This window comes from Melanostigma gelatinosum (assembly GCF_949748355.1).
Source record: "Melanostigma gelatinosum genome assembly, chromosome: 17".
Taxonomy (NCBI): Eukaryota; Metazoa; Chordata; class Actinopteri; order Perciformes; family Zoarcidae; genus Melanostigma; species Melanostigma gelatinosum.
The window spans coordinates 4,441,202-4,469,038 of NC_136650.1; the positions used below are offsets into that span (position 1 = coordinate 4,441,202).

Sequence of the window (27,837 nt, forward strand, 5' to 3'; positions counted from 1 at the left end):
AACGAGATCTGTCATACGACTGGCAGGCTACTGACTTCCTCCATCGACATCCGGGTACTTAGCGCTGCCGCTCATAAGCACAACAACACAGGCACGCGAAACGTTCTTCTTCTTCTTCTGTGAGGTGTAGTGGCGGTTGGCAAACGACGAATTGGCGCATTAGCGCCACCAACTGGTTAAATAAAATAAAACAAGTCAGGAGAAGTCTTATTTTGCCAGAGAAGGCAAATATGCTCACATTTCTGCAAAATAATTGCTGAAGTCTGAAGCTGTAGTGTGTGTACAGTGTGTGTGTTTTGTATTTATTTTATCTATATTTATTTAAGTATACTGTAAACTGTTAACTGTTAATATATTGTTCATAGTTTGAAGTTAAACAGTTTGAAGCTGTAGTTTGAAGCCAAGTGTTTTGTATTTATTTATATTTGTAGTATACTTTAACAGTTAATATATTGTTCAATTTGAAGAAAAGAGTATCTGTTGAGGCACCGGTATCATTTTAAAAGTATCGTTTTAGCACCGGTATCGGGGGAAAAAAACAAAACGATACCCAACCCTATTGGTAACACTTGTGGGCACTTGGGAAAGTGTTGGATATATAGATTCCATTCATTTCAACTTTTTGTAAAATACATTATCAAAGAAATTCAGCTTGCGTTTTTTGTTTTCTATGACTTATGGCATAGTAACTGTGTTTATACTGCACAAAAGACATTTTTGCATTCTCTCCTCCAGGCATGGTTGTGTTCTTTCCATAGAGGAGCAGGACTTTGATATTGCAGTGAAAAACGAGGCTGCAGAAATGTGACGGGATAACAAAATAAACTCAAACTGCTTGGAGTTTAGAGGGTTAAAAGATTGTCGGACTAAATACATTCCTCAAGTGTAAATGAAAACCGCTCCAATGCCAGTGAAATTCCATAATAAGTTAATATATTTGTCTGCTTTTTTTCATGCAGACAAATATACAAGAAACTAGAAGTACTAGTTAAAGCGTGCCCTAATCTCTAGATTTCCTTTTGAAGCTGCAGATTTGACACAGGAGCTTCACTGCGTTTGTAAAAACAGTTAACAAATTGATCCGACTCATTCCTGTGTGGCCTTCGGTCTCACGGCGTCAAATGTTATGCAAGCTGCAGAGAATCATCTGTGAGGGAGGCTAATGTATAGAAGCTGGTAGCTGCAGATGCCCAGAGAGTTCATGACACAAGGATTTGTGCCTGAAAGTGAATGAGGGTGACTTGTGTCTGTCTGTGCAAAATAAGAAATGAATAACAAAAAGCTACAGGTAGTGAACTGCTGGCATCGTGACATTTAGGCTGGAGTGCCTTCCTCCTCGTCTGAGGACTGACATCGTCAAACATTGTCGGTTTCTTCTAGTTTTGATAGTTTGTACACAACATTTATTTCAGTCTTACTGCTGTTTTCTGTCCTCGCCCCTCTCCCACTCGCTCATTGCCTTCTGTCTCACACTCCTCCTTATTTGTTAAAATCTCACATTCTACAAGCCATTAACCGCCAGCTGCAGCAGATGCACCTCAGCTGCGCATCTGTCACACCATCGGTTGTGCCGTCTGGTTTTGTGTATCTGTCCCCCGCCTCTGAATGACTTCAGGAGATTGTATGGACTCCAGACGCAAAACGTTATCAATGCACAGCCGTCTTAGGCTCAAATAGATCTGGATGGTTGAGGAAACGTGCTTAAGGGGGGGCTGTTCCTGTTTTATGTTGTAATGTGTTTACAACGTGTGTGACAGCGCTGGTCAGGCCGCCTCAGACGGAACACACACCCTCACACTGCGGCGCTCTGGACCGCCGCCCCGAACCCTAAACTCTAGTAGTTGTGAAGTTCCTGTAATTGAATCATATTTTGTCTTGTCCGTCGTGACTCGCCCATTTATTTTTAGAGCTGAAAGCTTTTGTTGCTAGGAGACGGCGTGCCTTAGGAGAGGCTGAGCGAGGGAGGGACGGACGGAATGGAAGAGGAGAGAAAAGAAAGAGGTGGCAGTGGTGTTGAGGGGGTGAAAGGCGCAATCTGTGAAAGCTGAACGGCGAACATACAAAGCGATGAGTCAGCAGGGACATCTGCAAAACGCACACATGCGTGCGGGCGGCATGGTTGCTTTTCCTGCGTTCTTTGTCTGTGTGCTCTGCGCACCCACGCATGAACCCACTTACGTGTGTGTGTGTGTGTGTGTGTGTGTGTGTGTGTGTGTGTGTGTGTGTGTGTGTGTGTGTGTGTGTGTGTGTGTGTGTGTGTGTGTGTGTGTGTGTGTGTGTGTGTGTGTGTGTGTGTGTGTGTGAGAGAGAGAGATATTAGCTCGCCCACTTAGATTTAATACACTCCTGCTGTTGTGATGCGTCAGCCTGTGCGCGGATATGGAAGTGTGTGTTTTTCTCCGACAATCACCAGTGTGCACCCCACTGTACAGCAGCGTGTTGCGTCTGTCACAACGCCTAAACCCGTCCCCACCGACAACAGCCTCATTGTGTGCTTCATGAGTCACATGCTCGTACCCCATCAGCAGTCTGCCTTCAAATGGCTATTATCAGCTGTCACAGCCAGCTTGTCCGTCTTTTGGCTCACTCTCCGAGCACCAATAAAGCATGTGGTTTATTAGTCTGTTTTCAGGATGGGATTGTCTCCTCAAAGCTGAGTTCATGGTCTCAATCTCTAGTTTCAAGTCTTCAATACAGCATGATGTTCATTTAGAGTCAAACAGACCATACGGCAGGCTATGCTTTAGGGTGGGGCTACATGGTGATTAGTACCATTACCAGAGCTCTACGTCACTCCCCCGCAGTCCAAATATGGTCACTTCCATTTACTGGTTGCAAAAAGCCAAGATGGCGACGGCAAAATGAGGAACTCGAGGCTTCAAAACGGCAGTCCACAAACCAATGGGGGACGTCACGACGACTACGTCCACTTGTTATATACAGCCTGTAGTTTGAACAGTCCCCGTGAACAAAAGTGTTAGTATTGTCAGGCTGTTTTTGGTGCCTGTTGGACGTTAAAACGTCACAGCTGGAATCTCTTAAATCTATCCTAAGGGGGAAAACAGATTGTAGTTACTTAACTTGTGTGTGTGTCGCCATTATTTAGCTAGATGGTGACCTCCATGCAGTGTCACTCACGCAATACTTGGAGTGAGGTTGCTTGCTAAGTTTAAACTCCTCTGACAATATGGACAGTTTTTAATGCACTAAAAACTTCAAAAATCTGCCTCCAGTGCTTAGTCACATGAGTTCTACTTGACTTTTTGGTGTGTGTGTGTGTGTGTGTGTGTGTGTGTGTGTGTGTGTGTGTGTGTGTGTGTGTGTGTGTGTGTGTGTGTGTGTGTGTGTGTGTGTGTGTGTGTGTGTGTGTGTGTGTGTGTGTGTGTGTGTGTGTGTGTGTGTGTGGCAACACTGCATTGTAGACGCAAGGTATGACATTTGGAAGTGCGTTTTTGTGGCTCTGTCTCTGTCTCGCTCGAGTAGTGTTCTCATAGACAGTTATGTATTACTACTACAATACCTACTGCTACTTCTGCCAGTACTTCCTCTACTACTACTAAGGATTAATGACATTTGCTGACACGCAGCTGCTGATAGTGGACTTCGGTTTCCCCGCGTCCGTCCTGGTTCATTTTTCCATGACTCGCTCCATTTACACCTGCTATTAAAATGTCATCTGTATCTGGACAAGGGAGAACACGTGTAAAGGGCCGCTGTTGTAAGTGCACGGACCACTGTGGTCACGATCTCAACATCAGCAGAGTCGGCCATTTGTAAATGTAGTTCACCAGAATTCAGACGGCGTCACTCGATTTTCTTTTTTTCTTTGAGAAAGCACCACCCATGTCGGTAGGAATGTCATGACTCCCTCTGGAGTTTTGTCGTGTCAGCTTCACAGAAAGACTGATCGTTACCACCAGTTGTCTTTAACTGAGCCGCTGTGCGGGAAGCATTCAAAGCAGCTACAAACACTGTAGCAGAGAAAATTACCTGGTGGCATCACACCTACCATTTTAGTTTCATTTGTTTGACTATTTCCCAATCTATTTCTGTAAAGGCATGCAGTACAGACGTTGTGAGCAAATATTTTGTAAATGGAAAAGTCTTAATTGATTTAATTACCACCTGGGCAACATATTCAGATGCAGTTCACTGTCCTCTGGGAGTTAGTTGGCAGCTGTCTTTTTTTTCCGACTCTTATTCTCCTGTTTTTATACCGTCTTGAGTCACTGGTACTCGTTGCCTCCTTCTCACAATGTGTTACGTTTATTGCAGATGAACAAGATTGGCGGAAGTTAGGTTTCATGATTTCAACTCAGATGTGGATGTTTTCATAATGATGGCAGCCTTCTATGTATATGATCTCATATATTGCTACAATGTCATGATCCGGTCACGCTTTTTGATGGGAAAAGTAGAGATAACTTAATAAGAATGGAATGCAATTACAGTTCCATCAGAGATTTCAATTTAGATGCGGTGTCATAATTAAGCGTAATGTCAACCTTAATATAGATATGGCACACCGATTTAAAAAGAGCATTTAATATGGCATCATATACATAAGATGGTGCTTTTAGACCCGGATCACATGCAGAATGATACAATAACTTCTGCTTTGTATCGGCAAGATTGTGTCGTTGGCCGTCACTGCAACTTGGGTGGAAAGGCCTCGTCGCACCAGCGTGTCTTTGTTAAAAGTTCACCGTCGCTGTTCTGTGGACATGGCCGACTTTGTCGAGTGTTGGAAACTGATTGTAACCCTGGTATTTAGGATACTGTGTTTCTTTACACTTACATAAACACACGCACACACAGAATTCTGCATTGTTATATTGTGCCCACATGTTTCCCACCCTTTGCTTTCTCAGCCTGATTGCCAAGACACATCTGGGCCTAACGAGGTGTGTGTGTGTGTGTGTGTGTGTGTGTGTGTGTGTGTGTGTGTGTGTGTGTGTGTGTGTGTGTGTGTGTGTGTGTGTGTGTGTGTGTGTGTGTGTGTGTGTGTGTGTGTGTGTGTGTGTGTGTGTGTGTGTGTGTGTGTGTGTGTGTGTGTGTGTGTGTGTGTGTGTGTGTGTGTGTGTGTGTGTGTGTGTGTGTGTGTGTGTGTGTGTGGGTAGCCTGCCTTTCAGCCCGGCCTTGTGCTGGAGTGGTGTTGAGTCTTTTACTGCCACCCACTGCTTTACAACTCAAAGCCTATACTTTTCCATGTTGGATAATAGTGAGTGTGCGCCCTGATAGTCGTTATAAAACCATAGCTTGTGTTTTGTCTACACATATCTCAAGGCCTGTTAATCTGTTCTAACAGCGCTGATTTTGCAGCTTTGATGGTGATAGCAGTGTAGTTTTCACGTGACTGCGGTCTCTGGGAACAGATTGAGTCGAAATGCTCACGACCAGCGTTGCTGGAGGCACTGGTTCCACTCTGCAATAAAGCCACGGACCGAAATGTAACAAGGATTACAACGTTCACTTTTCATCCTTGAACCTGTGATTCCCAAAATTCTCATGTCTTGTATCTTTTCACAAATGCTCAGCCAGTGTTTTCCTCTCTTACATCTGATTTTAGTGTCTATGGAGTCAAACCAAACTACATTTGCCTATTTGTGTGCTCCCTACTCTCCTTTACAAGATTTCAAATAGATGGAACACAATTTTTTATAATTTTGGTTGAAGGCAGGTAGTTTAACAAGGTGAAGAGATACACTTAAAAAAAACAATTAGATTTGAGAAATATTTCTTTTTGTTTACATCCTGGCTCCAAATGCTTCTACCATCAAATCACTGAAGGGTAACATTGTCTTTCAGATCCAGGACCTTTTATGGCAAACACATAGTACCAAGCCCTGACTATAAGCTGTTAACCAGGTTGGGTTTAGCTCCACTAGAGTCAATTCAACTTTTACGGGTTTAAAGCATATTTTGTTGATTATCGGGATGATGTCGTGAATCATATCGTGCCATGCCTAAAAAAAGACACTGAACAATTTCAGAAGGATAAAGGACAATCGTAAAGATGCTCGTACTGAAAAATATTTTCAACTGACCCAGAGTCAGTGGAAATTCTAAATGTTATCCTCCTACTTTGTTATTGTAGCAGCGTTCAGGTAGTGCAGATTCAGACCGATACTGAATGAAAGCATATGGTCCTATTGTTTTGAAACTGCTACAATGTGCCTTCTGCGTGTATTTTGTTTTCCCTACTGTGCCGAACCGGAACCCAAACATCAAGGTACATATCGAACGTGTGTACCTTTACGCTGCTAGCAGTGTGCCAAACAAATAAGACAAAGAAAAGACGAGACGGGGTTAAAGGGCTGGAATAAGCCAGCTCTTGTGTCCATCCTGTCTTTCGCCTCTGTTGATGATCATCCAGCTCTGACACCCTCTTCTCGCCTTTCTCTCTCCCCCAGGGTTTGCCTTTCCGGATTGGGCCTACAAGCCCGAATCAAGCCCGGGCTCCAGACAGATCCAGCTGTGGCACTTCATCCTGGAGCTGCTGAGGAAAGAAGAGTACCACGACGTCATCGCCTGGCAGGGAGACTACGGAGAGTTTGTGATCAAGGACCCAGACGAGGTGGCCCGCCTGTGGGGGGCCAGGAAGTGTAAACCGCAGATGAACTACGACAAGCTCAGCCGTGCTCTCAGGTGAGACTGAAGCGGATAAAAGGAGGTGATGGAGGAGGAGGACAGCGTCGCCACACTTAAGCACAAATTATATTTTTCAAAGTCACATGGCCACAAGTTTGTTAAATTCTACCCATGTCTGTGAGAGTCCATGTGGGCTCTACATGCCAACAAACAACACAGGAAACTAAACTACCCAACACAGAGTTTACTTGCCCTGGGCAAGGGCGCAAGCTTTAATGTCGAGCCGTGCTACACTACCGAAGCCAACCTTGAAACTAAATCTTTTAAAACCTGATTGAACTCACATCAGGAGCAGAGCCGGGTCTGCTGACACTTGTTGATATATTGACACCAATGACAAAAACGGTCTTTTCTCGGGTCCTTGCTTCAGTCTGAAAGGTATCGACCATCCTTAGTTAGGCTAGTCTGGACTGATGCTAATATTTAGCTTCATAATGAGGTTGTGTGTCCTTGATACCAGAGGAGTCCGATAACTGCAAAGAGCCCAGACGGGTCGGTCTTAAGTTACACGAGCTGGAATCGTGTTCTTTTGCACTTCAGATGAACTGGGATGAAGTCAGTGAACCATTGAAGGCGGATGTTTTTTTAATTTAAAAATCCATTTTATTTTTAGTGTTCAGCAGCGGTTAAGGATAACTAGTGTGTCCATTCTCTCTCGCTCTCGCTCTCACACACACACACCAGAACACACACCAGAACTGGAACAAAACTTTGTGCTTCAAAATTCGACTTCAAAGGTCTACTTCATGTTCATCTTGTTTTTATTTTTTGCAAAATAAGGATTCACAGATCACATTTTTAGGAACACTTTAAGACACGTAATCTTCCAGCCATCATCTTCTGGTTGCCGAAACTGAAAGTATGGTTGTCATTTTTAGTCGTCACCTTTATTTTGAGGAATGACGACACTATGAAGTATAACTTGGCTGCTTTTAAAGTCCAGCCTTGTTGTGTAATGTAGGAGATTTTGACGTTGAACTTGTTTTTCTTTTTTTAAATCTCTTATTTCTCTGATACATTCGATCTTAAGTACAACAGTGTTAATGTGTAGGGTAAAAAAAGGTTTGATGTTTCGTCGTGAATGAGCTCCTGAGCTTCGTGCTGAAACTCGAGCGTGACTGTAGATTTAGAAACGCACACCTTCACCCTCTGTGGAGCACATGTGGGATGCGGCAGAGCTTTATTTAGCTGCCAGCCTGTTTACGTACACACACACACACACACACACACACACACACACACACACACTGCTAGTCATCAATGTCGCCTCCTGTTTTGTAGGTTGGTGTGGGTTATAGTTTGCCATGGTGATGACTAGTTACACTGCCTCATCACCACACACACACACACACACACACACCCACGTTCACACACATGCAGTTAACACCTTGTTGTATGTCAGCCCTCCTCCAGCCCATCTGTGTCTTGTTTGTTGCTTGAACCTTGTTTTGTCTTTGCTGCTGTGTTGTTTGTTTGTTTCAGTTCCTTTTTAAAGGGGACAATACATTCCGTATAAACACAGGGAGAAGCCATGCAACAGGTGTAACGTGTATATCATACAACGGTTCATATGATATCCTACGAAAAAATGACTCCCTCATTATCTGTGTGTTTTCCTACCAAAGCCACCAACGACTTGGACCAACACATCACCCCTCCCGCCCGGTGGGCGAGCTTTAGCGGTCTTTATACGTCCTCGTTCACGAATACGTGCAAAACATACGAAAGCATTTCGTGGGATACCTACGAACCATTATTTTTGTAGGTATAGCTCAGAATGCTGGATGAGACGAGCCTGATATTTGCTTTCCTTTTTTTGTAGACCTACTTTACATTCGTGTCATATCAAAAGTTGATACAATTAATATAATTTCCTGAGCACCTTACAAAGTAAAACAAAGATGTCAAATTGACAGATTTATAATGAGGGCTCAAAAAGGGCTGCAATCATCTGGTCTATTGGTTGGACAACATGCTGAAGTTCAATCAAATGAGAGAGAGAGAGAGAGAGAGAGAGAGAGAGACGCTGCATTTCGACGGCCCTAAACTCGAATAAATACGGCTGAATCATCCGAGTTGGACAAAACACTGTAAAATGTATCCTTGTCCATAACCTCCTGTGCACTCACATTTTGGGATGCCGTTTTTGCAGTTTGCAATACAAGCAAAGAAAACAAGGACGGTGTGAGTTTGAGCGGCATCCGGAGCGCAGAGACGGAGAGAGGCGGAGACTAGAAATCCAAGTTGAAAATGGCAGACTGTACTTTTATTCATCTGCTTCCATACAGAACACTAACGCGCATGCTGAGGAATGTATTGCTTCAATCCACTACGTTTACCATCAAAGCTGATTGGACTGCCACATAAATGGGTGGCAACTTGCTCCATTGAAGAGGGAATTAATCCCATAAAGTTTTCACAGTGAATACACCGTCCATTTATTAAAGGAGCCGCTACTTTCTTTTTGGTCTCAGTCGAGTGTTTTACATCAAGGAGCAACTTTGATGCGAAGGTCTTTTCTGTGGTTTGCAAACCTTTTTAATATGAACCGAGGGCCGTTAATCCATTCTGAGGTTCTCTCTGTTAGATGTGAAGTCTTTGATTGATGCTTCTCTCCGTCTTTGTAGTGGACATGTGCGTGTTTCCATTCACGCGTACACGTCACACGTGTGTAGACGTATGCGCTTCTGAGTTGGGATCTCAAGCACACATTTACGCACGTACACAAAACATAGAGGCCGAGTCTATACAGTGAAAAGTAGGGTTGGGTATTTAAAACGATACCGGTGCCTGAACAGATACATTTTTCTCAAAATTGAACAATATATTAACTGTTTAAAGTATACAATAAATATAAATAAATACAAAACACTTTGCTTCAAACTACAGCTTCAAACTTTTTAACTATGAACAATATGTTAACTGTTAACAGTTTACAGCATACTTAAATAAATATAAATAAATACAAAACACACACTGTACACACACTACAGCTTCAAACTTCAGCAATTATTTTGCAGAAATATGAGCATATTTTCCTTCTCTGGCAAAATACGACACGTCTCATGACTTATTTTATTTTACCAGTTGGTGGCGGTACCGAAATCTGCAGCGAAATCTGCGTTGCGTTTCGGTCCGGTAGATACCGGACGTATAGGAACCGGTGCCATATTGGCACAGAGTTTCGGTACCCAACCCTAGTGAATAGTGCTTTCTATTTTTTGTTTTTTTTAAGGAAGTTCAAATGGTCTTCAAAGAGTAGGAGGCCTGCAGCGAGGCCTGCAGCGAGGCCTGGACCCGGCATGTGAGACCGGCTGTCCCATATTGACTCAGCACTGTGTGTGTGTGTGTGTGTGTTCAATCCTCTCACATGTACGTTCTTGGCCTCTTCCACCCCGACCCGTTCAAAGTGCCATCCATCCACACATCTGTGAACATGATGTCCTTCCAGCTCTTGTTTTACGGCACACAGGACACGGTTGTTGTTAACACCCGCTCACAAATACTTCTTTCTGTTGACTTCCTAGAGCATGTGTGTAGTAACTATTGGCTTTTTTGTGTGTTTTTCCGTGTATGCCCGCTTGCCACTTACGTGTTAATTTCCACCTGTACAAAGTCTGCCAGAACTGAACTCCAGCGCACATTTAAGGGCTTGCCACTTTTCTTCAGTTTTTTTGCCTTTTTGTGAGACTTCCCTTATATTCTCCACGTCAACTGCATTTTCTTTTCAATCTATTTCCCTTGGGATTACATAAATTATCATCATATCTCACTAACAGCCCGTCAAAAACATGTAATATAGTATATATTAATGTAAGAAAGTATTACTGGTATATGTTTGCTCAACTTCCCTCAATGATTAGAGACCCCCCCCCCCCCCCCCCCCCCATGCAACCCCCAATACGTTTGAGTTAAATTATTGAAATGACTAAAAGCCACTCGAATAGTCTCTCTGATTCATTCTGTGCATGCTCGGTAGTTTTTTATCATTACTTGTTTGTTTTTTTCGTGCCTGCTGCATAACCGCCTGCTCCTTTTGTGCGTGTGTCTGCGTTGAACGCGAGGGTGTGTGCGTGTGTCTGCGTTGAACGCGAGGGTGTGTGGGTGTGTCTGCGTTGAACGCGAGGGTGTGTGCGTGTGTCTGCTTTGAACGCGAGGGTGTGTGGGTGTGTCTGCTTTGAACGCGAGGGTGTGCGTGTGTCTGCGTTGAACGCGAGGGTGTGCGTGTGTCTGCGTTGAACGCGAGGGTGTGTGCGTGTGTCTGCGTTGAACGCGAGGGTGTGCGTGTGTCTGCGTTGAACGCGAGGGTGTGTGGGTGTGTCTGCGTTGAACGCGAGGGGGTGTGCGTGTGTCTGCGTTGAACGCGAGGGGGTGTGCGTGTGTCTGCGTTGAACGCGAGGGTGTGTGCGTGTGTCTGCTTTGAACGCGAGGGGGTGTGCGTGTGTCTGCGTTGAACGCGAGGGGGTGTGCGTGTGTCTGCGTTGAACGCGAGGGGGTGTGCGTGTGTCTGCGTTGAACGCGAGGGTGTGTGCGTGTGTCTGCGTTGAACGCGAGGGTGTGTGCGTGTGTCTGCGTTGAACGCGAGGGTGTGTGCGTGTGTCTGCGTTGAACGCGAGGGTGTGTGCGTGTGTCTGCTTTGAACGCGAGGGTGTGAGTGTGTCTGCGTTGAACGCGAGGGTGTGTGGGTGTGTCTGCGTTGAACGCGAGGGTGTGTGCGTGTGTCTGCTTTGAACGCGAGGGTGTGTGGGTGTGTCTGCTTTGAACGCGAGGGTGTGCATGTGTCTGCGTTGAACGCGAGGGTGTGCGTGTGTCTGCGTTGAACGCGAGGGTGTGTGCGTGTGTCTGCGTTGAACGCGAGGGTGTGCGTGTGTCTGCGTTGAACGCGAGGGTGTGGGTGTGTCTGCGTTGAACGCAAGGGTGTGTGGGTGTGTCTGCGTTGAACGCGAGGGGGTGTGCGTGTGTCTGCGTTGAACGCGAGGGGGTGTGCGTGTGTCTGCGTTGAACGCGAGGGGGTGTGCGTGTGTCTGCGTTGAACGCGAGGGGGTGTGCGTGTCTGCGTTGAACGCGAGGGGGTGTGCGTGTGTCTGCGTTGAACGCGAGGGGGTGTGCGTGTGTCTGCGTTGAACGCGAGGGTGTGTGCGTGTGTCTGCGTTGAACGCGAGGGTGTGTGCGTGTGTCTGCGTTGAACGCGAGGGTGTGTGCGTGTGTCTGCGTTGAACGCGAGGGTGTGCGTGTGTCTGCGTTGAACGCGAGGGTGTGTGCGTGTGTCTGCGTTGAACGCGAGGGTGTGCGTGTGTCTGCGTTGAACGCGAGGGGGTGTGCGTGTGTCTGCGTTGAACGCGAGGGGGTGTGCGTGTGTCTGCGTTGAACGCGAGGGTGTGTGCGTGTGTCTGCTTTGAACGCGAGGGGGTGTGCGTGTGTCTGCGTTGAACGCGAGGGGGTGTGCGTGTGTCTGCGTTGAACGCGAGGGTGTGTGCGTGTGTCTGCGTTGAACGCGAGGGTGTGCGTGTGTGGGTGTGCGTAGTAGTCGTCTGTCTCAGAAGCGGCCCTTCACTCATTGAGTCATTGAGGAGCAGGATGAGCTCCTGGTCTACGTCAAACACACACACACTTCACTTTGTTCTGCATTGTACCGAGCTCCAGTGACTAATACTCTGACCATAGTGGAGCAGGGACTCAGCTGGGCACGGCTTCATCAGTGTGACTAATACGATGTCCTATATTATTACTGTCACTATGAGTGTGACTGATCGTAGGAAACTAATCATTTACTATTCTGTAAGAATCTTATCTTATTTACATCTTGGCTTTTGTTTAGGGAGGTAATGGTGCACAGAACTCTGTTTGACGTTTGTCATTCATTGTTTTTGTAGCTCTGTGGAACGGCAAATAAAGAATTTAGACTTGGTAAAGTTAAACAGCATTTTGAAAGTATTCCCTTGAATTAGTTTTATCACACAAAAGGTTTACATTTTGGATTATTGAGCTTGTATGAACATTAATCCACCTCACAGATATGTAATTCTATTCTCTAAATACCATCGTATTTTATTACTATAGTTTTACATTTGCAACCATCTTATTTTTATATTGTGTCTGTTATATATGTAGCCAAAATTAGGCAGATGGATGTATACAGAAACATGGAGAACAGCTCTATTTTAACGAATTAACAACTAGAGACATGTTTACAACTTAACGTTCGAGGAAATTTAACCACTGAGCTCCTCGAGCCCGACTGGAAAGGATGCATAATGCATTACAGTTCCCAGAATGAAGTGACCAGTGTCAGCTGAATGAGAGGCACTGATTTATTAGTCTTTATGTACAAAAATATGAATGCGGTTTTGGTCCCCGAGGGCCATCGGTGAGTCACACGGAGCCATTTTATCTTCCGGATGAGCTGTCAGCGGCTCGCTATTCACTCCTCTCCATCGCTCTGTGTGTTGACGATGACTAATCCCTTACTAATGGAGCCGCCTGTGTTTGAGCAAATCTGTCAGATCACAGTGAGATTTTGAATCCAACCGTGTGTTCACATTATGAGCAGCTTGTTAAGTTGCGTGTTCACTGAGTAATGTCAGATTAGCATGCAGGTAGTGCAACAATTTGGTTTCTGTACTACTACAGTGTTTTTATCTTTGAACATACTGTCGACAACTAGCAATCACCAATTCATTAACATTCACCTGAAAAATCTCTGAGTTGAGTATAGGTGGGAATCAATCTCTAGTTTCAAGTCTTCTTCAATACAGCATGATGTTCATTTAGTAAATTATGGTCCATTTACAGTCACATAGACCATAAAGCAGAGTATGCTAACGTCAGCTACATTTAACTAACGTTAGCCAAAGCATTTACTAGCTTTGTTGATGCTTTGCTGCCAAAAATCCGAGAGGAAACACAGGCAATTAATTCATAAATAAATAAGAAATATTGCGTACCAGTCTAGGAGAAAGAGGGCCAATTCAATTCAGATTCTCTCCATGGGTTGAAGGCTGACTCGTGTTTTCGCCCCGTGCTACATCACTGTCCCTTTTTTTTAGCTTTTTGTCAATTCTTTTCCTTTTTCTCTTTGATAAGTTCGACTGGGCAAAAATGTATATTGGTTAAAAAACACTGACGTTCGGGCAGATCGGTTATGTCTCTTGACGTTACGTTTTTCACTGTATGGGTTAACATCAGACTCCAACCTTTTTTACTCACATTCTTTATGTACAGTGTACACTGGAGATCTTGGAGATGTATTGGTAAAAATGTAGAATGAATCCTATATAGAAAGCCACACGTCTCGCCGAGGGTCTTGATTGCTTATGTAGGTCACACGGAGGCGTTTAATACGTATTAAACGGACTGTTTCATAAGCTTTCACACCTGACCCCTTTGATTCGGTCATAACTAACTCTGGTCTGTTGGTACGTTTGGTTTGGGCTGGTGTGATAGCTGTCGAACAAACCATTGTGCGGACTGCTAATATCACGTTACATCGAACGCGAGTACCTAAACGCTGTGTGGGCGCATTGCTTTTGAGATAAAACGGTTTATGAATCGAGTTCTTGCCCCACCGGAGGTGGTTGATGTTATTCATTGAAGTAAAAGTTAAATTTTAACAACTACAAACCCTCTAATGACTCTCAGTATCTTTTCATTCATTTATGTTCACAAACCGTAATTAGCTCACATCGGTAGGGATACCAGAAAACGTCTGACTTGTGACCATAAAAGCTCTGGTCAAGATTACTAAATGTCCTCACACAGTTTATTCAGGTTTGGGATAAACAGTGGACTTTGGTGATTTTGGTTGATGAACTGTGAGCTGTTTTGTTCCATGCAGGACAAATGCTACTTCAGTCCATGGTCTCAGCTGGGGAAAACATGCACGATAAGTGGACTTATCCATGCTGGTGAGAACCGCATTTACAGCTGGTAACTCTCTGGGAGATAACACTCTTGTCTGTCCTTCACTCTGTAGATACTACTACAACAAGAGGATCCTCCACAAGACCAAAGGGAAGAGGTTCACCTACAAGTTCAACTTCAACAAACTGGTGCTGGTCAACTACCCCTTCATTGACATGGGCTCCGGTACGCACACACTCACATTTCTGTACCCGATATCCCAGGTTGGCTCACCGCTCAAGGACGTGTGTGGCATCACGGTGGATATGTTACCTTGTGTTGTGTCTAACTGTTGTCTGTTTTTTTTCTGCCCTGATAACATCCCATGGGAACTAAAATTCCCGGTTATTTATAGTTTTGTTGAAAAGAATGAAATTACACTTGACAGAAAGGAGCCGTTCAAGGAGCGTAAGCTCTAGGGCAGACTCATTGTTCTTGGCCTTCAGGTGTCTGAATTTGAGGTCCCTGTGCTTGTGTTGCTGAACTTATCTTTGAGATTGAAGAGCTAAAATAACCGCTGAACACTTGATAGTAGTGTAGGGGTGGGGGGAAAATCGATACAGCATAGTATCGCGATATTTTGCGTGGCGATATTATATCGATACACGGACGCCAAGTATCGATCTTTTATTATATAAACTATTTATTTAAAAATAAAAATAAATTAAATCAATTGCTTTTTCAGTCCACTAGATCAGTGATTCTCAACTGGTGGGTTGACCCAAAAGTGGGTCACGGACCCGTTTTCAGTGGCCTTTGCCTGACGACAAAAAAAAAAGAAGAAAATTGTGATTTTATTTTGAAGGGCATTTTTTATGCAGCGGAATTATTCTTGCATTTACGGCACTTGTTCAGTGGTGCAGGAAAAACACTGACCAATGCGTTGTGAATCACATCATGTGATGCAGCTCAGCCAATCAAATATGAGTATTCTGACAAGTTTCCTGACTTGAGTGAGATGTACACACACCGTGACACACGGGGAGACATGAGGATACAGAGAGCAGAGCAGGACTGTTGAGCTGTGAGATGTGAAAGTCAAATCTTAGGACGATCTCCAAAAGAGAAGAATATCCAGAGAGACCAGAGTCATTAGACTCTGACTGGACAGACTCATCGAGGTGAATTCTTCAAACACTAATTTCTCTTTTTAGAAGATGAGAAAAATATAATATTGTGGCTTTTTCACTTTACACTGAATGAACTGAATTTAAAGCTGCAGCGTAATTCAGTGAACATAATTTATCTAAAATGAATTGTGTTACGTAATTCATTTTTTAATCCAGCCGTTATTTTACTTGAAATGAGAAGAACATTTGTTCATGTATTTCTATGAGTTATTTATAATCTATCCAGTTCAATTTGAAAAATGAGAATATTTGTTAAAATATAATTGATGTGTACTTTCTTTATTTGATTTGACAGTTGACTACACAGTCGATCGATCGATCGATGATTTCCTACACAGTCGTTACTTCTTGAATATAGATATACCCAAATTGTATATCTATCTATCTATATATATACCGATCGATATGTATATATATAGATAGATAGATATACAATTTGGGTATTTGTGTCTCACAGCCATGTGTGTCAGAGAAGATGTGTGTTTATCTGATGTGTATGTTTGTATGTATCTATATTCAAGAAGTAACGACTGTGTAGGAAATCATCATAAATCATTTCCTGGTTATATATCACATCAAGTATGTTAACCCCTAAGATGGCTCAATCAGATACCATCCTATAGAAGTACAAATCCTATACACAACCCCATTTTGGGTGTAGTGTGTGTGTGCATGTATCTGCCTGTCTTCTCAGACATCAGTGTGCCACGTCCCAGATTATCCCTCTCATCTCCTCCCTCCTCTCCTCTCCTCCCTCCTCTGAAGTCGTCTCCCGTTCTGGTCCCGGCCACCCAGTGTAAACAAGGCCCATATGGGAGCGTTGATACCGGGTGACATAAGTGCGGCACGAAACTTTAATTACAGCCTCCGTGTGATGTGGCCCACACACATGACATGTTGTGATATGATGGTTTCGTACGACGGTCGCCCGCACGCACATGCCCACGTCAATCTGGATTGATGAGCGAGTGCAAACGCTCACAAACATACACATCAGATAAACACACATCTTCTCTGACACACATGGCTGTGAGACACAGACACACGTACACACACTCAGCAGTGCTGGAAAAAACAGTGGAACCCAACCCATGTTTGTGATGGCAGTCAGAGCGACTTTTCCAATATTTAATTCTGGCACGTGCGCGGATGCCAAGAATTTATTGCCGTGCCACAGTCTCTGTGGCAGGAGAGAGAGAGAGGGGGGAGGGGTTGAAAGAGAAGGGAACTTGTGGCTTTGAGTAACCCAGTGTTTTCTTTCTGTGTGCCTGTGACCCTTTGGGTAAAATAGTTTGAGTTATGGGAGACATGTGACTCACTCTCATGAGCTACTTTTCTCCTCAGTTGAAAGGGCCGGTTCGCCTGCTTTCTTCTCCCATCCTCCTTTATCTTCTTTTAGTTTTTAGATCATTTACATTACATTGTGGATTTGAATTTAATCGCCCCTCCCCTCTTTTCCTCCTCACAGGTCGTGTCCCTCAGAGTGCTCCCCCGGTGCCGACCGGCAGCAGTCACTTCCGCTTCCCCCCCTCCACGCCGTCGGATGTCCTCTCCTCCAGCGAGGAGCTGCGCAGTCCGGGCATGTTCAGCAGCGTGGCCCGCCGCATGGCCCGCGGCTCCGTGAGCGACTGCAGCGACGGCACCTCCACCAACTCGGAGCTGGAGGAGGCCATGGGGGCCGACGAGCGAGGCGTGGGGCCCGACAGGGTCTACAGGGGCCTGCTCCCTCCGCGTCTGCCGCACGAGTCTTTCTTCAGGATCTACCCGAACACCGGGCTGGCCAGACATGGCCCCAGGGTCCACCCGGATTCTCTGTCTCCATTCCCCGTCTCCCCGCTTCCTGGCCCCGGGGGTCTTCTGTCCCCGGCCCTGTCCATGACCCCCACCCCGCACCTGCCCTACACCCCCTCTCCCTCCATGTCCTCCCCCATGTTGGGTTCTCACTTCTCCTTCAACCCGGAGGACATGAAGCACTACCTGCAGGCCCACACCCAGTCCGTCTACAACTACCACCTCAGCCCCCGGGCCTTCCTCCACTACCCCAGCATCATCATCCCTCAGCCCCACCGCCCCACCCTCGAGAAGCCGGCCGCCCATCACCTCCACGGCCCGCCCATGCCGCTCTCTCATTCGCTCGGCCACCAGCCAGGAGGCGGGGAGGATGGTCCGCATCACCCTTCGCCGTTCAAGTTCAAGCTGCAGCCGCCGCCGCTCGGGCGCAAGCAGAGGGATTGTGGGAGCTCATTGGCCTCTGCTTCCTCCTCCTCCAGCCAGTCCTCCTCATTCACAGGGTCTAGTCAGATAATTCACTCTGCCTTGGCTGCAGGGCCTCCTAAGATCAAGGTGAGACTGCTAACGCACACACACACACACACACACACAGGATGTGATGGTTCCACTTAGGGATGGTTCAGGGGTTTCGGAAATGCCTCTCAAATCATTTCAAGCACAAATAACATCTGGCTTGAGTCATAAATGAAACGTCATCATGTAATATATTCTTCCTCTCCAGGTGGAGCCCATATCCGACATCGAGTCAGAGGAAGAGGTGGAGGTGACTGACATCAGTGAGGAAGATGAGCTCAATCAGAACGACCGGGATGACGACGCCGACATCTTCACCCCGACAGCTCGCCACCATCAGCTCAACAACAATCAGCTCAGCAACCATCACCATCAGCTCAACAACCATCAGCTCATCAACCATCACCATCAGCTCAACAACCATCACCATCAGCTCAACAACCATCACCATCAGCTCAACAACCATCACCAAGCCAGCAGGAGCAGCCTCTCCGCCCCACCGCACGGTAACCCCGACGATGACCCCGATGACGACGAGGAGGTGTTCAAGACCCCCGCCACCCCTCCCGTCGGCAGCGTCGTCGGCAGCGTCGTCGGCAGCGTCGGCGGCAGCGTCGGCGGCGGCATCGGTAGCAGCCCGGCCGTCCTCCACCCGGTCAACCTGAAGAGCGAGCCGGGTCAGGCGGCTCCCATCAGCCCCGGGGGCACTCGCTGCATCCCGCTCAAGCTGCGCTTCAAGCGCCGCTGGAGTGAGGACCAGAAGATGGAGGCGGACGGCGAGCGGGACGAGGCAGAGGACAAGAAAGTAAAGGCTGAGGCAGAGGAGGTGCGGGAGGGGAGGAGAGAAGGGGCGGGCGGGAAATCGGTGGGGGAGGTGGCGACCGGGGGTGGAGGAGGAGGAGGAGGAGGAGGAGGAGGAGGGGTCATTTTGGGGTTGATGCTGCCACCGCCGCCCACCCAGCGCAGAGCGAGCTCTGAGCTGCAGAGGGCCACGGCACAGCTGTCTCTAGAAAACACTGGCTGCTGAGCATGTGCACACACACACACACACACACACACACACCTTCTACTTGGATACAAAACACACACCTCTCGAGTCTCGTCTTCAAACGTGATAGTTTTAGACCATAATGCCTTGTGGCTTCTTGATGACACTAGTGAACGTGAGCAAAGTGGAGACAGTAACTGAAAGGTGATGATGTAAACACACTTTAATGTCTGAACATGTATCATTTGCAGGAAAGAATGTTTTCTGTGCAACAATTAAAGGAGCCGGGCACTTTTTGCTGACCTCGCAGCCCTGCGAGCTCCTTAAATGACTCCACACGAAACCAATTATTTCCCCGCACATGTTACAATGTTCACAAGGTAGCGAAGAACAAGATGACACCATTATCACCGCTCCGGGTCTGTCGCCGTTGCAGCGCCGCCCTTCTTTCCCACCTGCGTGCACTCCTGTGGTCAGTTCTGTCAGCACGCTGCCACGAGACGTCACGGCAACACAGATGTGCCTGTGTGGCCTCTGATGTGCTGCAAGGCTAGACCCTTTACGCCCCATCACACACCAACACAGCAGTATTCTTTTGAGATACCCCCCCCCCCCATGAGAACACCTCAGAGCGCCAGTTCAATCCGCAAGGGGGTCACCTCGCATCACACCTGTGCCCTCCTCATCACTCATCACCTCATCACTGCTCCCCAACAACAGACATATCCTGATGTTACTAAAAAAAAAACACTTTCAACAGCCCTGATAGAGATTACAGAAGTGCCTCTCGGTCCACGCCCATCACCAAGCCCTAGGGCGTAGTGAGGGGGAGAAAAGAAAAGAGCGGTGACCTCTCTCCGATGGAGCTCTCAGACTGAAGAGGGAGATTAGGAAGAGCTCTCCAATCAGCGCCTTGTCTCCAGCAAACAACTCGGACACTAAGAGGCCGCATCAAGCCGAGTGGCCTCTTCGTCCTCAGCTCGTTCACTACAGTGTATAGCGAGACGAGGGTGGAGTTGCACATCTTGAGGACAGTCGAGCTGAGCCCAGCGGGAGATTGACCTCTGACCCGCCACGCATTAGCATTTGTTAGCCAGCAGATGGACGTGGGCTCCCACTGTACAGAAAAACCTTTCTGTCCTTCTCGTCGCTTGTCGAGGAAGCAGCGACTAGAAAGGCTGTAATTACAGACGCGCTTAATTCTGTATGCGTGTGCTTGGTGGACAAAACCCCTCTCAGGATACAGGGGGCGTCTTCAGCTGGTCCTGCACGACTTCACACACTGAGGGGTTTTGGAGCTTTGAGGTAGTTTTTTTTTACTCCCCCTAATGTATGGATCAAGAGCTCTTCTGCTAGCCCCCCCCCCCCCCCCCCCCCCCCCCCCATTTGTTTTTTAAACTGCATTCTTTCTGTCAATCGACACGGGACAGTATTTTAGGGCATTCGCAGTGATCTGAGGAATTTCCGTGCGTCGCAGATAACAGCCGACGTTCAGAGCGAACTGATTTATCTCTGGGGGGGGGGGGGCCGTGTAGTCATGAATGCGGAGCGTCGAGGTTAAACTCAGACAAACGTTCACTGAGATATCGAGAAAAAGCTTATTTTTAATGGCGTTTTACTCAAAGTTCAAAAAGAGGGGGAAAAAGAACACTGCCCCCATTGAACAAGTCCACATAAGATTGTGCCTTTTTATAAGCCAACACGAGTTTTATCACATTGCCCCCAGCATGTTGTATAACACACACGCACACGCAGTACCACCATGCCTTCTGTTTTTTGTAAAAGAGAGATACAGAATAAGTAATCTACACATATATATTTTATTCAAATATATATTGAATTCAAATATTATATTTCAATGTGGTCATTTGATACAAATCAGGAAAATCCTACTATTTTTAATGGTAAAGATATGTATATATTCTAACGGGCATATGAATACCTTTGCCTTCTCACCCTTGCCTTCTCTTGACCGTTGAGCTGCAGCGACGGAGACCTCAGAGTTTTATATTTATATTGTTCAAATTATTGTTTGTTTTTGAACCAGTTATTGTGTATTCAGGGGACGGAGGAGAAATGAGTGAGCAGAGTCTTTTGGGGTAAAATCCCACTTGTCGGTGGGCGTGTTTTAACCTCCCTGGAGTAGGCGGGGTTTGACCACGTCAGGGTCTCCCCCTCACCTGTCCCCGTGTGGTAAACCCCGCCCTCCTGCAGCTGAAACACCTGACTCATTTAAGCCCCCGATCTGCTGAAATGGGGAGCCGGGCGATTCTGATTGGACGACAGCGGGTCTTTCCTGCTCTGCGTCGCCTCACATAAGCCAGCTGCCGACACAAACGGACTTTGGTTCGAGCGCGGACTCTGGACTCGGACGGCTTTGTGTGATCAGTGTACGGGCTGGTCTGAACCCTACACACACACACACACACACACACACACACACACCCTGTCCTGGTTACAGTGAGGCTTTACTGTGGCTAGAATAAAGGGAAGCATGACATCACATGTGACATCAGACGCCCCCACAGTCTCTCTGGAGTAGACGGTAAACCATAGAAACTGCACACGCACTGCACACACACACACGCACGCTGAGGAAATTGCATCATAAAACCTCTGAGTGGAGAGAGAGGGACTTCCCATAGCCTGACTTGCTCATTCTGCTCGGTGTGTGTTCGTGCACTTGTGTATGTGTGGTTTCCATGGTTATGCCGTCACACACACACACAGCTGCTCAACATAAATGAAATCTCGGCTCCAGGTTATAAAGTTCCTTTTTTTTTCTCGTCCAGCTAGCTCCAGACTCGTGTGTATCTTATTTTGAAATACTTTTTCTTCACCCGACATTTACATCCATCGTTTTTTAATTGGCTTGTTTTACATTCTCAGCATTACAAAAGTGCCAGCAAAAAATAATTAAATCCAATTTTCGGGACGTTCAGAGGACCGATGTAGCGTAGTAGTGTGTGGTAAAGAAGAATACAAACAGCGAGCTGTACCTGAACCGTTGAACCGCGCTGCCTTACACACAAAACAAGAGAATAACCGTTCCCCCGCCGGATCCATATTTTCACCCCACCGCGCCCGATTTGTCGTTGTCATTTTCCTTCTGTATTTCTTCCTGACGTATTACTGTTACTCTTGTAATTCTATTATTAACATGACTGTTTTTGATTATTCTGAACCCTCTGCCCCGTCTCTCCTCTCCATGAATTTCCTGGTTTCCTGTGAGCTTTTGTTCCAGTTTTGCACTCTTTCCCATGAACTTCAACTCGTTGGCTTCAGTGCATTTTATTTTCAATTTGAATCTTATTTTTTACTTATGTTGACTTTATAACCACGTTACCATGGACAAGAGGGTCGCATAATCCCCACATGATATAACGCAGGGGGAAGAAACACTTCTTTCTATTTCTGATGTTGTACATATATATTTTTCTTCCCCTTTTGGCGGATTCTGTAAGAAAAAAAAAGCTTTGTACTGTTTAACCATTGTATTATTTGAAATGTGTGCCCCCCGTCCCCCGTCCCCTCTCTCTGGTCTCGTCCCTCCTCTCGTGTCCCCCTCCACGGGGAGCTGTCACCCCAGAGGAGAGACGGACCCTTTTTTGTTTTTATCATGGAGGAACCACCTGTACTAGAGTTTATCTTCATTTGTAATTAAACAATAATCAGGGTTCATTAAAAAAAGGTAAAAAAATGGATGTCTACTTTTCTTTTATTTGTTCACCTTCTACTTTGTTCATTTACTCAAGTACTGCATTCCACTAAAAGTTATACTCGAATTATTGTAGTTAGGCGAACGGCTCAAATGTAGAATTATCTGTTTGCTTTAATTGATATTCTTTCATATTTTCTACCAGATTTGAACCGTTTATCTGATATCTGATGAGCGCAGCAGCAGAATAGAAATGCTTCTGTTTTTACGTCGTCTATCAGTCTCGACATGATCCCTGAGAACTCCGCTGATGCTGATCGTGTCCCGGATGACACCTCGTGCTTTCACTTCAGGCGAAATGGAAATATTAATTACCAGATTGTCAAATCTTTTCCATACGTTATGTGTGTTCATCTTCTGCTTGACCCCCGACCCCCTCTGTGGGTGCTTGTTGGAATTTTTTTTTTTTTTTAAGGCTGGTATTTACATCTTTTAATAAAAAAACAATAATAATCTTTGACCAAAAGTAGTGATAATAGCTATGATTTGATTATTTTATGTCTTCATTTTTTTTATAGCAGTTGCAATAAAAGCTTCTTTTCATTATTGATAAAGTCAACAAATCATTTGGGCTATAAGATGGTTTGAAGTAGTGAAACATTCCCATCACAACTTCCCAGAAGGCAAGATGTCTGAAAATAGCTTGTTCATCCAACCAACAGTAAAACCTCCAAAGATCCAAAGACCTTTAGTTTACCGCCACAGAGGGAAGCCCTACCAGCAGCTCTCCACATGCCGAGAGGCCGTCACCAGAGAGTTGTAGCTTAATGTCTTAAATATAGATGAATCTATTGTGACACGGTTGCCAGTTCCAGACAAAACATCACACATTTATATATAGCATATAAATAGATATACTCTCCTAATAACAGTTCAATAAGGTGATGTAAGTTTACTGTGTTCCGCACTTTTGTGAAGATTAATATTTCTGTCATTCTCAAAGCTTTTGGGTGTACAATAATCACTCTACTGCTGAACAAAAGGCCTCCAGTTGATTTCTCTCCTGGTGTCTCGCTGAAACTCTGGCTCCCCCTGCTGTCAGTTTCTAGTAGTACATGATACATCTACTACTAGCCACTAGAAACGTTCTACCGCCTGCTCTGGGAAACTCTTGCGAGACTTGAGAGGGAATCTTGGGGATGGCGTGTGAAACCATAATGGCTCCATAATTGAGTGTTTAACTAAAGTTAGTTGACATAAAAATGCAAACACATTTATTATTACTGATCTGGGAACTTGCACAGAGTGACAGCTGTCCGTTATGGAAGGTAATGAAATGGAAATATGCCAGTGTGGTGTCTTACACTGCTTGCACTTTAGCTTAGCTCTTCGATTACCATAATAACAGTTTGGTAGGTCAACTGAGAAGATATATGATTGAAGAAATAGCACTGCTACTTGACTATTTTTTTTACAAACAATATTAAATATATATATATATATATATATATATATATCAGTCATTTCTTCTCATGCCACTTTCTACTTCACTACATTTCAGAAGGAAGTATTGTTCTTCTTTACTCCACTACCTTTATTTGACAACTTTTGTTACTAGTTATTTTAAAAACTTAGATGTACTTAAGTACCTGTGTAGTTACATTCCATCACTGGCTAAGTATTCATGGAGCAGCTATTAGACTCGTGACTGACTGCAGTTCTCTCGCTCTCGCTCTCTGTGTGCCTACACTGGTCATTCTACTTTACTCTCTTTACTTTCACAGTCTCACTGTATTCTCAAAGTCCTGTTGATCATTCCAGTGTTTGTTTCATGTCTCTAGCCACCAGCCCTCGTCCTCCCCTCCACCCCTGTGTCTCACCCCTCCACCCCTGTGTCTCACCCCCTGCAATCTGATTTGAAGCATTCACCGGCTGCTGATCTCAACAGGGGATGGGCCGTATTAATAGGAGGCTGATTGACGGGCTGTTTGGCCTCCAGCCGAGAGGGATTGTTGTCTGGCTGTGGGACGAGGTCAGAGGTCACAGTCCAGAGAGGCCGAGACAGAAACCAGATCGCAACAGAAGGCTAATTATCATGCATTGTTGCGGGGCTCCTGCTGGGAATCTGCCTTCACTTTCAGCAGCAGGTCACGGTGAAAACTGTGGACCTCCAACATGCAAACCGTGGTGAGGCACATGATCAGTGTAATGTTTCTTATTATATACCACATTATGTGGTTGTGAGTGTGAAGGGGGGGGGAGTAAACAATAGATTAGTCAACATCCATTTAGCTTATGACATTATAGTAACTGATTTAAAAAAAATACATCAGATTAAAAAATCTATTGAAGTAATTATCATAATCTGGTATTACAAAATACATAATTTGCTGAATACATCTTGTTTTGATAAATCTATTCAATATATTAATATTTGGTCTGCAAAGCATTTGTAGCACTTCTTTAGGCCTCTTATGTAATATTTAGGTTCCTGTCATTATCGTCCATATTGAAATATGGAAAAATTATATTTTCAATCATTGATATCACTCTCCCCTCTCTGTTTCCTGTCGTATTAATGAATGTGATGGGATTCACATTTTATAGAACTGTTTTTTTCCATCCCATGTTTTACTCAGAGTTGCTTTCCCTCATTGATTAGACTTCACACTCTAACACCCACAGCTGTAAAACATGGTAATGACCCAGTGAGGACATAGTTAATGTGGAGCTGACAGTAGATAAAATACGTGTAAATCTAAACACCGGAATAAAAGTTCCGGTCAACAGTCAATCTCAAAATCAACAAAGGAACATAATGGTCCCCTGTGTCCTTATTAGCCAACCAACAAACCTCACACTGTTGTAGAATTCACATCATGATTTATAGGATTCTAGAGATACTCTTCTGTGATCAAATACATCGTTATCATAAAACCTCCTCGCAGTTACCTCCCATTTATTTATGAGGTGCAAATTGGCTGCAAATGTAAAACTGAGCTCCCAACTTACTTTTATGTGAAGCTGATATATGCATGTGTCCGGTATATCAATATATAACTATGTCTAATAGCGATAAGCATGAGGTCAATGTCACACGACCAATAGAAATCAGGATCATTCAAGAGCATCGGCCTACAGGTCAGTGCAGTGTAGTTTGAGGATACAGCGCCATCTACTGAGCAACGCAGACTGTTGCAGATGTAGTAGAATGACTGAAACGGAGGAACAAGACATTTTTACACACTGACCTGGTGTCACTCTTTAAAAATAAACATTATTTTAAATCTCACCATTAATGAACTAATCCATCTGTTGTGTGCGGGCGTCTTTATTGTGGAAGTAGTTTGGTTCAGTTGTGATAACCAACACTGAGAACTGGAGACAATTACGATTACAATTGAACAAACCTTATTCGTATAACACTTTTCATACAAGTACAATTTTAAGTGTTTCACGCTGACTCGTAAAAAAAATGACGTGCAACAAGTAGAAAAGTTCATCTTCATAAGCACAAAAATAAAATGTGGTCTGACTCTGGCTTAGATGGGAAGCTCATTATTTCTGCATCGGCACACTTTTAAATTATTTTTTTCAAGCTGTTAATTATTGAAAGTGTGTTTTATCCACAGAGTGTGAGAGAGTTGGTGATTTCCTTCTCATTAGTATTAGACTGGCCAATAGTCAGCTGTCAGATCTGCTTGGAGGCCAGAGGTAAAGGCAACTGAGGAACGAGAAAACTGTAAAGTCATGGCATCAGGTTCTGATAAGTGTCCTAGTTACCTTAAGAGTCCAGTGGTTACAGAGGTGTACACGACCTAAACCAGGTAAAAAGTCCTGCACTGTAATTTAGATGGACTCTTTTTATGGCCGTCATCAAAAATATTCACACACTTGTTGGCAACAGTAGTGTCCTTTGCATCCAGACAACCCGCTTTAAACGTTGAATTAAAACTTCTACCAGCATCAAAATGTCTGGTTGGTGCACGCTCAGTTGTCAGACTCATCATTGTTGGAATGCTGTTAAGCATTCCAACTATTGTTATCCTGTTTCTTTATTGTTGGAATGCACAACAAACAACAAACAAATACATGGCATAACTTTTCCAGGGACCACGGGCAGCATGTGGTCCTGGCAGCGACCTTCAATAATTACTCCTGAGACCATATCAGAACCTTACAATAAACATTCAACTCAGTGTGTGAGTCTCTTATTGTCTTGAACAGTCCACAAATGTGTGCAATGGAGAGGGTCTTTGTCACATTTCCTTCCCCCTCTCCTGCGAAGACATGGTACCTCAAACTTCATGTACTCGAGACAAACAGTCAGCCACCGTATTCGTTTTCCCGGATCTGTAGCGGACTGTAAAGTTATATGGTTGCAGAGCCAGATACCACCCAGCAATGCGCATGTTGGCGTCTTTCATCCGATGCAACCACTGGAGGGCACGATGATCGGTCTCCAGATGGAAGTGTCGTCCAAGGAGGTAGTATCTGAGTGTGTCAATGGCCCACTTCATTGCCAAACACTCTTTCTCCACCGTAGAATACCTTGTCTCTCTGTCCTTAAGCTTGCGACTGAGGAACACAACTGGCTTCATATCTCCGTCCACTTCCTGCTAAAGCACCCCACCAAGGCCCACTCCTGAGGCGTCTGTTTGCAGGGTGAACGGCTTGTCAAAGTCAGGGCTCTGCAGCACGGACTGGGAGCAGATGGAGCTTTTCAGCTCCATGAAAGCTTGATCACACTCCTTGGTCCACTGCACTTTGTTGGATGCTGAGGCTCTTGTTAGGTTGTTAATAACCAGTGAACGCTCTGCAAAGTGGGGAATGAACTTCCTGTACCACCCCACCAGGCCCATGTAACTCTTCACCTTCTTCTTGGTGGTAGGAGCAGGGAAGGCCTGAATGGCATCCACCTTCCCCACTTGAGGCTTGATCTCGCCCAAGCCAATAATATAACCCAAATACTCAACCTCTTTCTGGGCTACGGCACATTTCTTTGGATTAATGGCTAATCCTGCAGCTTTAATACATTGCAGAACTTGTTGCAGATGTGACATGTGTTCCTCCCAGGACTGGCTGAAAATAACCACGTCATCCAAGTAGGCAGCTGAAAACTCTGACACATCTCTCAAAACATGGTTCATTAGTCTCTGAAAAGTAGCTGGTGCTCCATGTAGGCCAAATGGCATCACCTTAAAGTG

The 27,837-nt window shown here is 45.2% G+C and overlaps 1 protein-coding gene across 1 annotated transcript in view; it reads left to right on the top strand.

The window, feature by feature from the left end:
• erf (Ets2 repressor factor) overlaps positions 1 to 22,653 on the top strand; it is a 39,325-nt gene extending 16,672 nt beyond the window's left edge. The window contains exons 2-5 of the mRNA XM_079288085.1: positions 6,414 to 6,648; positions 14,624 to 14,736; positions 17,149 to 18,023; positions 18,193 to 22,653. Coding sequence (XP_079144211.1) covers positions 6,414 to 6,648; positions 14,624 to 14,736; positions 17,149 to 18,023; positions 18,193 to 19,011 — 2,042 coding nt within the window. The 3' untranslated portion in view covers positions 19,012 to 22,653. The remainder of the gene's footprint in view (positions 1 to 6,413; positions 6,649 to 14,623; positions 14,737 to 17,148; positions 18,024 to 18,192) is intronic.
• Positions 22,654 to 27,837: the final 5,184 nt, after the last annotated feature.